Here is a 16,147-nt window from a genome sequence, read left to right on the forward strand (position 1 = left end):
TTCTTTCTTTCAACTCTCTGTTCCTACTACTCTCCGTGGTTCTGACACACAGATGTTGTGTTTTGTAAACCATTAGATTTTTAAGAACCATTAGAAACAAAAGAAGAGGGGAACTGAGGAAGTAAATATTTATAGAGGAAAACACTACTACATCCTCCTGAGCTCAATTGCTTATAAAGTAGGTGCTGTCTGTTTAGATTAAAAGGCTGGGGTTAGTTCCTCCTGCTTGTTCACAAACACTGTTTCTGTTTTGTTTGTAGGGTGTACAGTTCAGAAAGATTACTGTTCATAATTCTGCTGTTTGGAGCTTGAGTTTTGAGTACAGTCTTTCAATGACCATGTATTCATGCTTAGTTTACTGAAGAAGAAAATGGAAGGGGGAAAAAAGGTAGTTAAATTACAGTATAATAGAAAAGTATAAAGTATTTATGTTGGGGTAGATAACCAGCTTCATTTTATCTTCTAAACATCTATTATATGTGCTGGATTTCAGGTGTCATGCATTCAACCTAACTTAGTAAACTCATAATATGTTACACTAACTACTTTATATCTTTGCTAAAATAAGCCTTGACTGGTAACAGTCTTTTGTAGAGGAGATGTACAGGCTGGAACTGTGTTGTGAGAAGAACTTGATTAGCAAGCATGTGAAAATTGTTTTTGAAGCAACATTTTATTTCATTGTTTTTCATGTACTAATGAGAAAATAATTTCTTTGTTTCTGCCCTGGAAGATCTAACTGCAGCATGGGCTTCTTTTTCTCAGACTAAGGCTGCCGTAAGTACTTTTTTTTTTATTTTTTTTCCCTTTGGGGTTATCTGGTTTGGGTTTTTTTAACTCATTTTCAAATCAGTTAGTGGCTACAAAAGCTTTAACCAAAGTATTTTACTCGGTGATTGTGTCTTCAAGAAGTTGTAAATAGCACAAAGCCATTGAAGTATGTAAATGTTGGACATTGTTGTATTTTGGAAAGAATTTTCTTCACACAAAGAGAAGCTTTTGCCACAGCAAGCTCAGTCTGCAGAGTAGTAATAGCTTTTTTATTTAACAAGGTGGTGATGTCACATTTTTCTGTAAACTTGGAAAAATAGCTCTCCCCTGCTTAGTCAAACCAGTCAGAAACTGGGGCAACACCAGTGTATTTAATAATTTTCTGAATGGAAAATAATAATAATAATAATAATTATTATTATTAGCATTGAGGCTGCTGTATTTCTGTGGGAATTAACTTAGGTGCTTAAGATGATGTAGTAGTTTCTAAAACCTGGCTTCAGTGAGGCCAAGCAGTTCAGGTTTTCACAAAATTCAGCTTTTTCCCATAGCCTTTCTCAGTAGCTGAACATCAGTGTGGAGTTTTACTTGTGGAATTTGTATCATGCTCCATTTATAAAGGAGTATTACAGAATTTTTTCCATGTGGAATTAATATTTTATTCCAGCCAAGCATTAGGTCTGTGAATGGCATGTTATTATTAATTTTTTCAAAACAGCCTACTTAAGGGAACACAACTATGCCACAAAACCTAATTTAGATAATCTTATTAAACAAAACTTAATAGTAGTTTCTGGCCATAAGACCATACCGTTTTGCAGTGTCAGCCTTGTGAAGTTGCTCTTGTCTGCAGTTTGATTCATCATGAAAAAGGAAAAATTTGTCATATTTGGGGGGGGAATAAAAATGTAGCTTAAAAATAGAAAACAGTGTTGTAATTTGCATTCTCTCCCAATTGCAGCTACGTCACATAGAGAACAAGTTGGAAATAGCTCCCAGCAGCACGGCTGTGTTCGATTCAGTCATGGATGCCAAGAAGCCCTCTGCTAGTGCCAGCAGGAAGAGCAGCAGGAAGGGTATGTATTATTGAGGAGAGAGCTTGTAAGGCAGCATAAAGCCACTGCATTCTGGGAAAGCTTGGGTTCTCCCTGCCCCCAGCTTGTCTCCTGCCTGTGGTCTTTATTCCTGAAACTCTCCTTGCCCAGGAGGAATTGCTGTTTCCTTCCCTGAGCTGGGGAAGGAGAGTGTTCTATCCCAGTCACTTGGGTAGAGGGGATGACAGGACTTGCCCCACGCTGTGAATGAGCAGTGCTTATCCCACTCTGATAAGAAGTTTGCTGAATCTGGTGCTTCTGTTATCTGACTGAAGGAGAACATTTGCTTATAGAAAATAAACCCTCATTTTATATAATAAGAGCATTCTGGTGTGCTACTGAAGAACAGACAGATCGACCTCTAGTGGCAACACAGCCAACTTCACAGATTTAATTACTTATAACTAATCTTTAAGCATTATTATCTCTCTTTAAGTATGATCATTGTTTCAAACACTTAACTGCCTTGCCCCTAGTTGTTAAATCAGCTTGTTGAAAGACAGAGAGCTGCTCAAACCCAGGAAAAACTATGTCAGTTATTCAGCCCCAGGAGCTTTCTCTTTCTGGAGAGGTTGATACATAGAGGATTCTTTGTTTTCTGCCTCAGGTTCCCGGTCCTCCAGCCAAAACAAATCAAGCAAGGAGAAGTCCTCACGCAGCCCTCTTCGAGCAACCACTTTGGAAAGCAATGTCAAGAAATGCAGCCGTGTGGAGTTTCGTGAACCATTGGCTTCCTACAGGTTGGTGCTGGGACAGCTGACTATTGAAGGAAAACATGCTAAGATTGGATTTAAGCTAATAGTGGTGGTTTTGATAACTCCTCAAAAATTGGTTTGCTCCCTCCCATCACCCACCCACATGACAGCAGGTGGTCTTAGACTTTTTAGTAAATATTGCAAATTTATTTTCTATTTAGTGAATGTGAGTTTAAAGTCAACTGTTTTGAATTGGAGACAGGTCATCAAGTGGTATGGCTGTGGCATTAGTGACCTGATGGGTTTAATAGGTATTTAGTTTCAGTAGTAAGAACCAAAAAGGCTATTTCCTTATGCTTTTCCAGCTTTGTTTCATTCATTCTTCAGCATATGTTCCCAAATGTGTTACCAAGAGAGTGTGGAGCAAGAGTAGTACTAGTAATACTACTACAGCTAGTGCTAAAGATACATTCCATTTTTGTGAATGTGGGAAACTCATACAAGAGCAGATTCTCAGGGAACAAAAGTGGCTCAGAACAGGCCATAGAACATGATTATTATCCTGACATCTGAGTTTTGGTCTGTTTTTCCACCACTTCAGTCAGCTGTGGGGTGGTCCTCCTTATTGCATGTGAGACTGATCAGGGTCAATTTTGTTAATTGAGTAGCTCTATGCTTCTCTTAAGTTCTATACTTGTTATTTAAGTTTTTTCTCTTTTAAATTGAAGGGTGACGTTAATGTTTGCTGATTTTCTAGTCTTCAACATTATATATAGTTCTTTTCAGACAGAGAGTGCAACAAATGAAAATTTGAGCAGGAGTCTCTTTCTGTTTTGTCAGACTTGCACTATTAAATGTGGTGGTCAGACTTTAAAAGAACTTGCCTTTAAAGTGGAGCCAAGGTATTAATTTAGTTGATGAATGTGCTGATTGCGGAGTTTGAGGGTCCTACATTTGCGTTTCTGATGGTGAATTTTTTTCCCCTTCTGTTGCATCAGGGATATATATAGTTCTCTGTCTTATCACAGTTCTAGCCAGCTTGAGGCCAAGCAACTGCTGTCTGGTTTGGAGCTGAGCGAAGCAGAAGGGAAGAGTGAGCTCCCAGGCTGTCTGGCACACGAGCAGGATCGGCACAGCAGAGGCTTTGACAGCCCCTTCCCTTCTGCTGCAGACGAGACTGTTGTGAGGTACCTCAATGACCGACCGACCATCGATGCCTTGCAGAGCAGCGAGGCCTTTCTTAGGCTGGCAGCACCTCCAAGACTGGAAGAAGAAAAAACCAGTGGCTCCAGGGGAGATGAGAGTAGCCCTAGAGCTTCTCAGAGTAGCACATCCCAGGACAGTGAACTGAAAGTGTCTTCCCCTTCTGCCACGAGTATTTGCAGTACTCATAGGCTGGAAATCCTGAAACAGCGGCAGCATGATGCCAAGTTGGAGAAGCTGAAGGAGAGGATCCGAAAGCAGTGGGAGCATTCTGAGGAGCTCAGTGGCAGAGGAAAGCACTTGGGATATGCTGAGCAGCCTGTTGTGGTCACTAACGTGGAGAGCATGGTGACTCCCAAGGTCAGGAAGGTGACAGCTGTGCCTGCTGCTCCATCATACAGAGGTATGGAGGTGCAGATCCCCTCCCTGCTGGCTGTACAGGGTGAGGGAGCAGAGCTCAGTGCACTGAGAAACATTTCAAAGCATGGACCTGGCTCATAGCTCTCTTTGGGCAATATGGGGGTGAATAACATGGTTTGATCACAGACCACAAGTAAAAAGAAATTCTTGCTAATTTACAGAAGTGCAAATTCCTTTGAAAGTTTTCCTGTCTCTTCTTAAAATTACTATAAAAAGAAGCTTGCTGTATTGGTGTTTGGGTAGATTGCAATAACTTTTTTTATGGTCACAGAGCTTAGTAAAATAGTATTAATTGAAAAAGCCTTTCACATTATTAATAATCTTTTTCTCACCCAGTCTGCTGTTTTTCAGCTGTGAGTGAGTGACAGACTGCTATATTGCCTTCTTCTAATTTAGCATTAGAAATGCACGTAGTTCCTTTTTTTGCTTAGCAGTTTCCCATCCCTTCCACCCTGGCAAAGCTGTATTTACATTTTATGGATTATTTTAAACCCTTCAATCATTTACTTTCAGGTTTCAATCCTGCTGAAACAAGGATTCGCGCTCCAGACGGGAAGATCTGGCATGTGGATGAGTTTCGTATTGGTCGTGAGCTTTACAAGGATATTGCACTCCAGTTAAAAGGTGAGCCTCAAGTGGAATTGATTAAGCCACACAACCTTCTCCATGAGGCAGAGAAATATATTTTGTACAAGTCTACCAAGTCATGGAAACAAAAAATTGAAGCAATGAGTGTTAAATATATTGTACATCTCTCCACAGAAGGAATGACTTACCGAACACTAAAACAATAACAATAGAAGTCCTTCTCCCCATTCTCTCATTCAAATACTTTTAACAGAAAACCAGTACTGAAAGGAATCAAGTAATAGCATTTTTTTGAAACAGGAAGATAGAAAAGTCTCCATTAGAATAATTTCTGTTTAATTTCATGGCTTTTTAATATGTGTTTGCATGAATGAGTACAATTTCCTGGTTAAAAGGGCAAAACTCACTTTGGTTTCTGCTTTCAAATGTACTGCTCCAAGACACAATCTTTATTCATATTTCAGTCTGGAAAACTGCAGTACCATTGGCAGCTCTTTTCTCTGGGTGAGCTGGAGTAGGATGCCCTCGTGTGCTTTTTTAATTTGCCAGGCTGGTTACAGTGGAGTCCTGTAAGCTTGAATTGCCTCTGACTGACAGAGTTGGAGGAGGAGGAAGAGATCAAGTGAATAAAATAGAAGGGAAAAAAAATCCCCAGAGAGCCTCTAGTTTTGCAGTGTAAGAGCTTACTTATTAAGAATAACTTTTCTCTTTGCTCAAAACATTTAAGACTGAAGGAGAATGCATTGAGATTTAAATCTGTAGGTATCTCTGTAGTAATAAACTAATTTGTCTTTTTTTCCTTGTACTACTTGATAAGTTACTGAGGACTTTTTATGGAATCACTCATAAAAAATAGTTCAGAAAGAAGAGATGCTCCTTTTCAGTAAAATTATTTTGCAAATACACTGTTCGTATCAGTCTGTGAAATGAATGCCAAATTTCTACAGACTTTTAATCTATACTAGCATTTATTTTTTTAGTTTTGGCAAGCATAACAAGTTGTTTATAGCAATTAATTTTTTTAAAAAGCTTCGTTGAAGAGATCTAATTAAAAGGCGTTTGGATCATGTGTCCAGTGCCTAGAAAAGGAAGGAGCTATGTGTATGTTGATCCACACTCCTGTCCTGATGCCATGTGTACAACAGCTGTTGTGGAATGTGTCTCCTTTCTGAGCTGGAAATACTATGCTGAATAGCTGACTGCTAGTAAACAAACACTGGTGCTGCGCATAATATATAGTGTAAATGTATTTTTAGGTTGTCAGATTATTTATCCATGTGTTACTCCTGTATTAAATTTACAGCATGTGGTGTTTTGGGTGTGTACAGTTAGTTGTATCAGGACTGTTCTTTGCTCTCTAGTGCTGAAATAATCTGTTATATCTCTGATATCTACAGCAGCACAACAAAAAGATTTTTATTTGTAATAAAAACCATAAAGACCATACAGGATGTCTTCATCTTTGTATAGCAGTTGGGCTAAAGGATATTGTATGGACCCCAAGCTTCCAGTAACTTTGTCTCAAAGATGTTTAGGATTTGCCATACTAGAACAAAATTGCTGTGATAGGAGCATGGTGGGAAGCAGCCTGTATTTTCCTGGAGTCAGGAAAGGGCTGTTTGTTGCTAAAAGAGGTGAGGAGGAAATTAACTTTCTGCAAATGCAGTCAGTGAGGCCTCTGGTACTCAGTGTCTTACCTGCTCTTATTGTCAGCCTTAAAGGCAGCCAGAAAATTTGTAAGGAAAGGGTGCTAAGACTGAGAAAGACTCCTAATATTCCATTCCTACATCTTTGAAATATAACCTCCTCTTCTGTCTCTGATCCTTCCTATGGATATCCATCAGACAGTGGCTTCACATGAAATTAGGGGCTGTAAATGTTTGCATTGGCATCTAAATAAAGCTTCAGATCTGTCCATAGTGAGGGGTTGCATCTTGGTTGTTTTAGGTTGTCTGATCACATTCTTCAGAGAAGAGGAACCAGAAAACAGTGGTAGCAGTGGCCACAGAGTTCCTAGTCTCCTTGATGTGCTGTCATGCATTAATGTGGAAGCAGCAGTCCTTGTGTTCAGGAATTGCGTGTCCTTGTGGAACATCACAGCAGTAAAATGTAGGATCTGTAGCAGAAGAGAAACAGCAGTTATTCATGTTAAATTGGTAACATTTATTTTAGAATTCAAAATTAACTTGGAAGAGATCTGTTATGGCCTTGCTGTGGCTTCACTGCCTTCCAGTGCAGAGGTAAACAGACCTTGATTCAAAATTCCCATGCTGTGAGGATTTTAAAGTGCTGGAAGTCATTGATCTGGACATATAATCTGGCAAAGTCAGTGAATTCTGTTGTGTTTCTCTGAGTTCCAGTTCTTCAAATGTTAAAGCAAGCTTGTTATCCTGTGTTCTCCCCTGTGGGATATCACTTAACAGCTATTGTTTATTTTTAGAGGATTCAACGGTGAAAGGAAAATCTAGTGAGAGAAACAAAGAGAAGAAAGCAACCAGGCCAGTGAGGAAAGTGCAAAAACTAACACGATTGCCAAGTCCAGAGTCCAAACAAGGTGATTATTTCTGCTATAGAGGGTGGATTGTTACATGTCCTTCACAGATGAGCTTTGTCTCAAGAAAGAACAATTAAAGTGTATTACCTTAAAAGCCTTAGATGTGCAACAGTGTTGTTATAGTGAGTTTGTACACTGCTGCATTGGGGGTTGTGTATGGTTTTGTTGTTGGTTGGTGGATGTGTGCACTTGTTTTGGTTTATTTTTGCCTTTCCACTTGCTGTGTGCACCTTGAGGAAACTGCTGCAGAGAGTGAGTTTCTTGCGGGGAGAGGTATCCTTAGGTGTCTGTCAGGGTAATGTTGACAAAAAGAAGCAATAGCTCTGCTCTGGATCCTGTTTCTGTTCAGCTTGTGATGAAGCTGGTTAGAGCCTTCCCCACGGCCCAGTCAGCAATGGTGAGACGTGATATTAAAATCAGTGCCAGTGGGACTTCTGAGCTGCTCTCCTGTCAGGTGAGGAGGGGCTGCAGTCAAAACTTTCTCCTGGATGATTTCTCAGTGGGGAAGCAGAGAACAGGATGATCCTGGTTCTTTGGTTGTTCTTCCACATTTCAAGTTGTTGCTATTCTACATCTTCAGTTCTGGCTTAACCCACTCCTGGCTTTTTCAGTTGGTGAAAGAATGTAAACACACATTCCCTGACTAGTCTTCCAAATCTTGTTATTTTTAAAGAAATGTGTATTTCTTTTACCAACAGATAACTTTTTCCCCCACTATTGTCTGACAATTCCACTGATTATTAAATATAATTTAATTAGAGAAGATGATGCAAACAGATTACTCTAGAGCAATGCCTTATAGAAGAAAATAAAATTAAACACCTGTGGAATTGTCAGTGTTTCTTAGTTTTCCAGTAGCGTGAATCTTTGATATTGGCAGCAGAAGAATTAGGAAGACTTCCAGATATGCTTCGTATTTGGTTTTGGTTGTCATACAAAGTGAGTAGCTGTGACACACACCAAGCAATTTCTTTTCTTTAAATATATGCAAATTTAGGCACCTTGTGAACCCCTCTTAAGGTTTTATATTTCTCCTTATGTACAGTGACCCATAATCTGTAAACATTTTGAAGAAAAAAAAAGCAGCTTTAAAAATTATTACCAAGTATTTTTAGAGAGTGAATATGTGCTTCTGCATGCTGTAAATCCTGCTTGTGAATATTTTGTAGTTAGGAATACTAATCCTTCAAGTGGTAAGCATGAATTTGCTCCCTCCTATGCTGATCAGTGCCTACTTAGAGAATCACACTCAGCTGTCTTATGTATGTGTGATAGTTCCAAATGGGGGAGGAGCCCAGTGCACAGGACAACCCCAGCAATCCCACCCTGTGCCTGAGAGTGTTGTCCAAACATTCTGTCAGTCTTGGGTCTGTGACCAGATCCCTGGGAAGCCTGTTCAGTGCTCAAACACCCTCTGAATGAAGAAACCTTTCCTCATAACCAACCTAACCCTCCTCTGACACAACTTCAGGTCCTGTCACTGATTGCTACAGAGAGATCAGAGCCCACTCCTGTGCTTTCCCTTGCGAGGAATCCTCTCTGCCTTCAGGGGAGTCAACAGCTGTAGGCTCCAGCCCCTCCATTGCATACAAAGCCACCCCTTGTTATAATGGATTCAATGTGTGGCAAATGATGGCCTGAAATCCCTGGAAGAACCAGCTCTAAGTGACATATCCATGCTAGTCCCCCCTCCTCCAGTCATTGCAGTAAGAAACTGCTCACCATGGCCAAGGCTATTAATAGCCAAGGCTCGTGTTCTGCCCCGTTGGCGTGTTTCAGTTAAACAGCTGACTTGAAATGGAAAATGACACTTTACACTCCTCTTTAAACACACAGAGAACTGATTGAGAACAGTGAGTTCTGCAGGAGAACCCCTTTGGCTGATGCCTCTGTTTTAAAGAGACTTGTAGTGACATGTTTCAAGTGACAGCTCTTTAATAAAATACTTGGATAATTTACAATGCAGACAAGGAGTTGTGCTAGCAAAGGGTTGAGTAGTGGGCTGCAGGTTAAAATAACAAAAGAGGTTTGGAAACTGAGAACTGGGATTGCCAAAACAATTATTCTGCTTTGCTGGATTTCACTTGACATTGTTGGTATCCTGTCCTCAAAGTGCTGTTGGGCCCAGTACAGTGCCTTTTTTGTTTCACTGTGGTGATCTCATGCTGCAGTGGCTGGGTTTCTTTAGGCAGAGAACTTGGAGGTAGAGCCTGAAATGGAATTGTTAAAAATCAACTGAAAATTATATATTCAAGTTATGTACTTTTCTAGCAATTAAATACCCCTGAAAAGTCTGATTAGTTTACAGATTATTAATTGCCTGAATTACCTAATTAAATTTTCTTTTTTATACTGTGCTTTTCTCCAGAGCACTTTAGAGATCATTATTAGAAAAAAAAATATTAGTAATATTGGAAGTTAGTGTGTTGAGAGGTGAGCTGAATAAACCTATCGTTTAATCTACCCAATAGTAGGTAAAGATGCCACCATAACCAGTTGTTATAATTTAATTATATGTAGCATGATAAAATAATCCTAGAATATTTTGATTGGGTTTTTGTCACCTGCAAGGTATTCTGTCCTAGAATTAAGTATCAACTAATAGGTTTTATTCTTAACTGTTTTCAGTGCTGGAACAGAAGTCCCAGCTCAGGGACAATGAGTTAGCAGATGTAGAACATCTGCTGCTCAATACTTTTTAACCTCTTCACAAGACATGTATCTCACCAATTAATAATCTGTAAAAGCCTTTAAAGTAGTTTTGGAGTTTTTTCTAGAGCATTAGCAAATATTTTGATAGGAAGGTTAAGGGGTTTGTATATCTCACCTTTATTTTTGTTCCTCTTATTACAGCAATTTAGTTGCTTTTATGTTTTTATTTCTTATTTTCCATATTTGAGTGGTGATGAACAGCTCTAGAAATATTACTGCTGTCCCTAGTAAGGCTTGTTTGTATATTTTAGAACTGCATAAGCTGCTCTTTTTTAAATCAGTTTTTGCAGGGCTTTAGGATACTGCAGCATGTTTTGGGTGTTACACTGGGACATCAGTGTTCTGACAGTTTGTGTAACTGCAGCTGTACCACTAATGCAGAATTAAACGGTACAGAAATGATGAATGGCTGCAATGAATACTTCTGTCTGATACCATGGCAGATTCTCTAGAGCTTGACTTTCATTTATTCTTTATTTTGCAGGTGGAAACTATGTGATAAGTGCATCTTCCTGGCGGGAGGGACAAAAGCTGGCAAAAAAGATCCTGGGTCCAGCTCCCAGAATAGAACAGGACAGAAGAGCTGTATCCAGTGACAGAACAGGCCGAGAGAGAGCTGCCAAGTCTGGTAAATTGTTCTTTTATCACTGGACTTACTTCATTTTACCGTATTATATAACACTGCATGTCTGCAGACTAGAGCAAACTTCTGAGATAGAATGTTCTGAGACAGAAGTTTTTTATCAAAATTGCTCCTATTTTTAACTTGGAATTTGAGGGAAGTAGGAGGGGAAATTTTGCTCACAACCATGGCTGGGGTGCATAACCTCTGTTCCTGTGTGCATTATGCACTTTTTTAGTGTCATGGTCCCTGCACATGGGACTTGAGGGGTGGTGTGTGATGCAAGGCTGCTTGGGGTATCTGGAAAAGATGAGATACAGACTGATGAACCACCTGCAATCTGTCTTTGCCTCTTGAAGCCAGTGGGGAAAGGAATGGTTAGCAGTGGTCCACAGGCCCAATGAATTTTCCAAGTGTGCTGTACATAATCCATAAGCTGTGATTGAGCATCCTGAGTTTAACAGGAACTGTAGTTCTTCCAGATACAGTATAATGTCATCCATGTGCATCATAAATACTCACTGATTCTTCCACCAGCCTTTTTCAGAATTTATCCAGAATCTCAGACAGGACAAATAAGGCATGCTGGGAACTACTGTGCTTCTTATACCTGTGAGGTGGTGAGGGTGGTGAGAGTAGATAAGGTGTGGGCTCAGTCTGAGCAAACGCTGCCACATTCAGCCTGTGACACTGAATGAAGCAAGGACCTGTTTACAGTGAGATCTGCCCTCCTCCCTCATCCTTGGTTTTGCAGCTGTTTCCCAAATTTGATTGTTACCTGATATATTTGACGTCTCATTCTTTAGCAGGCTGCATTGGAAGGACAGGTTCTGATTCTAGATTGGATGTTACCCATAAAAGCTCTTCAAGAAGTTCCGAAAGGTCGAGAAGTAAAGTACGGTCTGAGACCAATCTGAGAAAACTGGAAGCTGCTCTTCCAGGTGATAACCAAGAAGATCATGCCTCTGTAAACAAGGATTTCCTGCCCTTGGAGATACGTGGGATTCTTGATGACCTGCAGTTGGATTCCATGAGTACAAAGCAAGAGACAGATGTGGAAAAACAGAATCAAAAGTCTGTTTTGCCTACTCAAAATACGAGGAGCCACAGTCCAACCAAAAGGAAACCAGAGAAGGTGGCGGCCAGTGAGGAGCCTCAGGTGATCTCTAAGAAACGCCACTATGACAGTGATGAGGTTCGTCAGTACATCATCAGGCAGCAGGAGGAGAGGAAGAAGAAGCAGAATGAAGAGAAGAAAGCACAAAAGGAGGCAACAGAACAGAAGAACAAAAGGCTCCAAGAGCTCTACAGGAAGCAGAAGGAGGCTGTTACTAAAGTGAAGAATGTGGCTCCTCCTGAGCCTTCAGCAGCCAAACGGTTACAGGAAACCTATTCCAAACTCTTACTGGAACGAACACTTTTAGAAGAGCCACCTCAGCAGCCTACAGTTCAGGAAACACAGGTACAGCTGATTCACTTTGCAGTTGTTTGCAGGAATAGGAGGTCGTATGTTTAAGGAGGTTGTGACTTGTGCTGTTCTGGTGATTATCGGTTAAGAAAAAAGAACAAATCAAACTGTGTAGCTTTGCTTAAACATAGTGATTTCAGTATGCAGCCTCCTTGCTAGTGGCTGCTTTGTGGCCCAGCAAGGCCTATTAGAAAGTTGACTGAAAATCATCTCTCTGTTTTAAAGAGAAGCTGAATTCTGGATATTAGCCTTTTCGACTTTTCAATGAGGCAAGAGCTCCTAAATGCTAACACACTTTTGAAAATGCATTTTTCTGGTTGTCTTCATCTCTAGCCCAGACCTGGTTATCAGCCATCTGGGGAATCTGACAAAGAAAACAAAGCTCAAGAGCGTCCTCCGAGTGCGTCTTCCAGCAGTGACATGTCCCTTTCCGAACCACAGCTGCCACTACTGAGGTGAGCAAATGGGGCCCTGGGAGAGAGAGGAAAGTGCTCCTGCTTTCCTTTCTGAAAGGAGAAAATAGTCTTGGCTCTTGTTTCTGTTCAGTGAGAGTAATTGTCTTTATGTCAATTACAGCATTTTCCTCGTACTAGAGAGGAAGCCAATGCAGGAAACCATATGAAAATTTTGGCTATGGCTGGTTTGCGAATGTGTAAATAGATTAAATGAATGGTGGTTGCTGGTAATGTTTTGTTGACGTCAGTGAGATGTGTATTTCATATTGGGGCACTCGTCTTTCCTCTGCCATTGGGCAAGAGAAGCTGATCCTATGAATGTATGTGTTGATTTTTCTTACTAGATTTGCTCAGTGTTGCTGTTTCATTTATTGTCTTGGATTCAGCCATTAGTTACTCTCTATGAAGTGGGAAACACCTCTGCTTCTGCTTGGAGCTAGCCTTTCCCTATTTCTTGTCATGCAGCTTTCCCAGTTTTGAATTGTTCAGTGTATTATCAAAGTTTTTTTACTGTAAGTCAAGGTGCCTAACCAAACACTTAGATGTAAGGAACTAAAAATCCTGAAGTTTCTTGGATATCCTTAATACCCTTGTTGTGCAAGTGTCTTCATTTTTAACTACATAGTGAGTGTCTGCTTCTTAAATGTATACTTGCTTCAGTAACTGTACTCTGACTTAGTAAGTACAATGAGACCTGTTTCCCTTCTGGAATATTCAAGGAAGCTCACTGAGAATGCCATGTATTACTGTGTGTAGAATAAAAAAGCTAAACCATATCGTAAATATTGTTAGTGTAACATCATAAAGAAAAAATGTAATTGCTAATAGTAGAGGAGAGATGGGACTCACAGGATTGCATGAGGTATTCAGAGACCCTCATAGTAATCAGAGACAAGTTTTTTGGGGGAACTTTTGAGGTGTTCTAGTGTTCTAGATATGGGTAGGTGATAAGGAAAAAAAGACATTTCTCCCTTTTGGAGTCAGGAAGTTTTTGGAAAAGACTTACTGCTGACAGTGAAAAAAACCTCAGCTTGTTACAAGCCTAAAATAAAGAGTGCACCATCAATGGCATTTCAGATTTGGGAGGTGCTGTGTTGTTTGGTTTGTTGCTTTTTTACTAAATAACATTGTGTCTGTTTACTCTCCCATTCCCTTGCCCCTCTGATTCCACCAAAAAGTATTTTGTCCTGAAATTAAATCTGAGGCAGTGAAGCGTTAACCAAGACATCAATACTCATGTAAGCTGTCAATGTAAATGTTGGCTTTTCATTTCAGGAGCGATCTAATGGAGCCTCCATGGGTACAGCCAGACAGGTTGAGCCCAAGAGTGCAGCTGCCCCATCCACCAGCTCTCCTGGGCTCTAATGCAGGCCCTTGTTCCCCACACTGGAGTCTGGAGCAGATGGACCTTCTGTCAAAGGAGTGTGACGCGATGTTGGCGGGCAGGAGGAGCCATTCTGCCCCTGTGGGGTCCCTGATGCCTCAGTCCTACCTGAGTTCATCTGCTGCACAGGAAAACCTCTTAGTGAAACCTTCTGCCAGCCAGTATAAGAGCAAACTAGATCGCCTTGAAGCTTTGAAAGCTACAGCTGCTTCCCTTTCTAGCAGGATTGAAACTGAAGCCAAAAAGTTGGCTGGCGCTGGTATCAACTATGGTACCATGTGGAACTCAGAATTTATGCAAGAAAACCAGGATGAGGGATGGTGGGCGAAGGCTGTGAGTCCTCCTGTGAGGGAGGAAAATGAAAATACTTTCTCAGCTAGAATTCAAAGGATGTTGGGTGCCTGCGTGTCTCATACAACCTTTGATGACAACCTTCCTGGGGTAGGCAACCTTAGTGAGTTTAAAAAGCTCCCTGAGACCATCAGACCTCTTACTGATGTAGTCAGCCTTGGATTGAGGTCTCCTGCTGCTAACAGGCACGAAGGGATCCTGGGACATTTACCCAAGAGGCAGATGGACTCCCCAGGACGTGAGAACCAGGCGTATCCTGTGAGCAAAGCTGTCACTCCTCACGAGTCCAGCATCGACTCCATCAGCGAAGGGCCTCTCCTGAGTGATGAAAACCTCTCAGAAGAGGAAGGAGGCCAGCACAAGCAGCTGCCACTGAAGATGTTGGAGACATTAAAGGAGAAGGATTTTTGCATTCGGGAGAGAAATGCTTTTGAGCCCATAAAGGAGTTCCAGAAAGCAGCTGAGAGGTACTCCCCACTTTTCACTCAGACAAGTGACACACACAGCAAGGGGCCCTGGGAGGAACTGGTAAAGGGAAGTCCCCACAGTGTCATCAACATCTTTGCAAAGAATTACCAACTTCATGGAAAAGGTAAAAATGGAAACTTTTCTCAAAGTTCTTGTGAATTGCTATTTTCCCAGTCTTACTGCTCTTCACTGTATACTTCATGGTTAAGGAATGTGCTTTCAGAGGTCTCAGATGTCAATCTGTGTAAGACATGATTTACAACTGTATCATGCAGGATGCTTTGTTTAATTTTCATTTTTGTACAAATTTATTCCTCTTTTTATGAGTACTTTGTCTCTGGCCTGAAGCTCCTCATTCTGAGGAGGAATGTTTTCTGAGAAGTTGTTTTTTTTTTCTTGTGTTTTTTTCTTAATTCTTTTTACCTTCATATTATTTTCTTTAAAGATGATTGCATGAAATTTTCTGCAGATGACTCTACTCTAAAGCACTGTGCTCTTCAAGAATATTTTGGTTGGAGTATGAAGTTAATGAAGTAAAGAATTCGATAATTTATGAAAAGAGGAAGACTGTGCTTGATACTTTGTATTAAAACTGCCAGGAGACAGCTATACTGCTGTTCTCCTGATGATTTTGTGTTTGAAAGGAAGTCATTGTAACTCATGGTTGGGAGCATTTTAACTCCTATTGCCTATTTGCTGTATGTTTGTATTTGTTACAATTTTTGTCCTCTCCCTTCAGCGTTTGAAGAAAGGCTGACCGGAGGCTCTGCCCTCCTGCGCCCTTTGCTCCCTGCCATGAGCCCTCCAGAGAGCGTGGCTTCTTACGAGGATGATTTTGTCTCATCGCAGGGAAGCAGCACTTTAACAGACAGAAAGATTTCACGAGACCTCAGGTATCTGTGTTAGACTTTCTACAGAAAGAAAAATGCAGAATTCAAGAGAAAATTGTTAATGCAAAATTTGTTTTGTAGGATGCTGGATATCTTTTCTGCTGTGCTGTGCTATACTAGTCAAAGTGATGAAGTACTTTCTTAGGACCTTGCAGTTAATACAGCAGCCAACATAGTTAAGATAGAGTCCAGTATTCCTCTTCCCTGTCTAATTTTTGCTGTTCTTTAGCCTGGACAGGTAGCTTTAGACAAGATTCCTATCCTTTGTAGTCTGGTGAAAATTAGTTCTCTGACTTGTGTGGCTGCAATAATGTTCAGCTGGGTAGTCTTGTAATTCAGAAAAATAGAAAAGCTATTTTTAAGTCTGAAAATGCCTTCAGTATTTCAAAACTTGGTAGTAAATCTGTAATTGCTTTCAGTAAGCATTTGTCAGTGCTTACTTAGTAATGGATATATAAACTGTCTATAAGAA

General features: G+C 40.6%; 1 protein-coding gene across 3 annotated transcripts in view; it reads left to right on the forward strand.

The window, feature by feature from the left end:
* The first annotated feature begins 602 nt into the window (after positions 1-602).
* Positions 603-16,147, forward strand: part of CEP350 (centrosomal protein 350) — a 57,756-nt gene continuing 42,211 nt past the window's right edge. For 2 of the 3 annotated variants that reach the window (XM_083868038.1, XM_083868040.1), the window contains exons 1-11: positions 603-777; positions 1,733-1,847; positions 2,473-2,605; positions 3,559-4,166; positions 4,697-4,807; positions 7,212-7,325; positions 10,522-10,665; positions 11,466-12,121; positions 12,461-12,582; positions 13,858-14,909; positions 15,525-15,678. In XM_083868038.1, the coding sequence (XP_083724164.1) occupies positions 1,796-1,847; positions 2,473-2,605; positions 3,559-4,166; positions 4,697-4,807; positions 7,212-7,325; positions 10,522-10,665; positions 11,466-12,121; positions 12,461-12,582; positions 13,858-14,909; positions 15,525-15,678 (3,146 nt within the window). In that variant the 5' untranslated portion in view covers positions 603-777; positions 1,733-1,795. The remainder of the gene's footprint in view (positions 778-1,732; positions 1,848-2,472; positions 2,606-3,558; positions 4,167-4,696; positions 4,808-7,211; positions 7,326-10,521; positions 10,666-11,465; positions 12,122-12,460; positions 12,583-13,857; positions 14,910-15,524; positions 15,679-16,147) is intronic. The other variant, XM_083868039.1, reaches the window with a different exon arrangement.

The sequence above is a fragment of the Zosterops lateralis genome, assembly GCF_965231275.1.
Source record: "Zosterops lateralis genome assembly, chromosome: 9".
Taxonomy (NCBI): Eukaryota; Metazoa; Chordata; class Aves; order Passeriformes; family Zosteropidae; genus Zosterops; species Zosterops lateralis.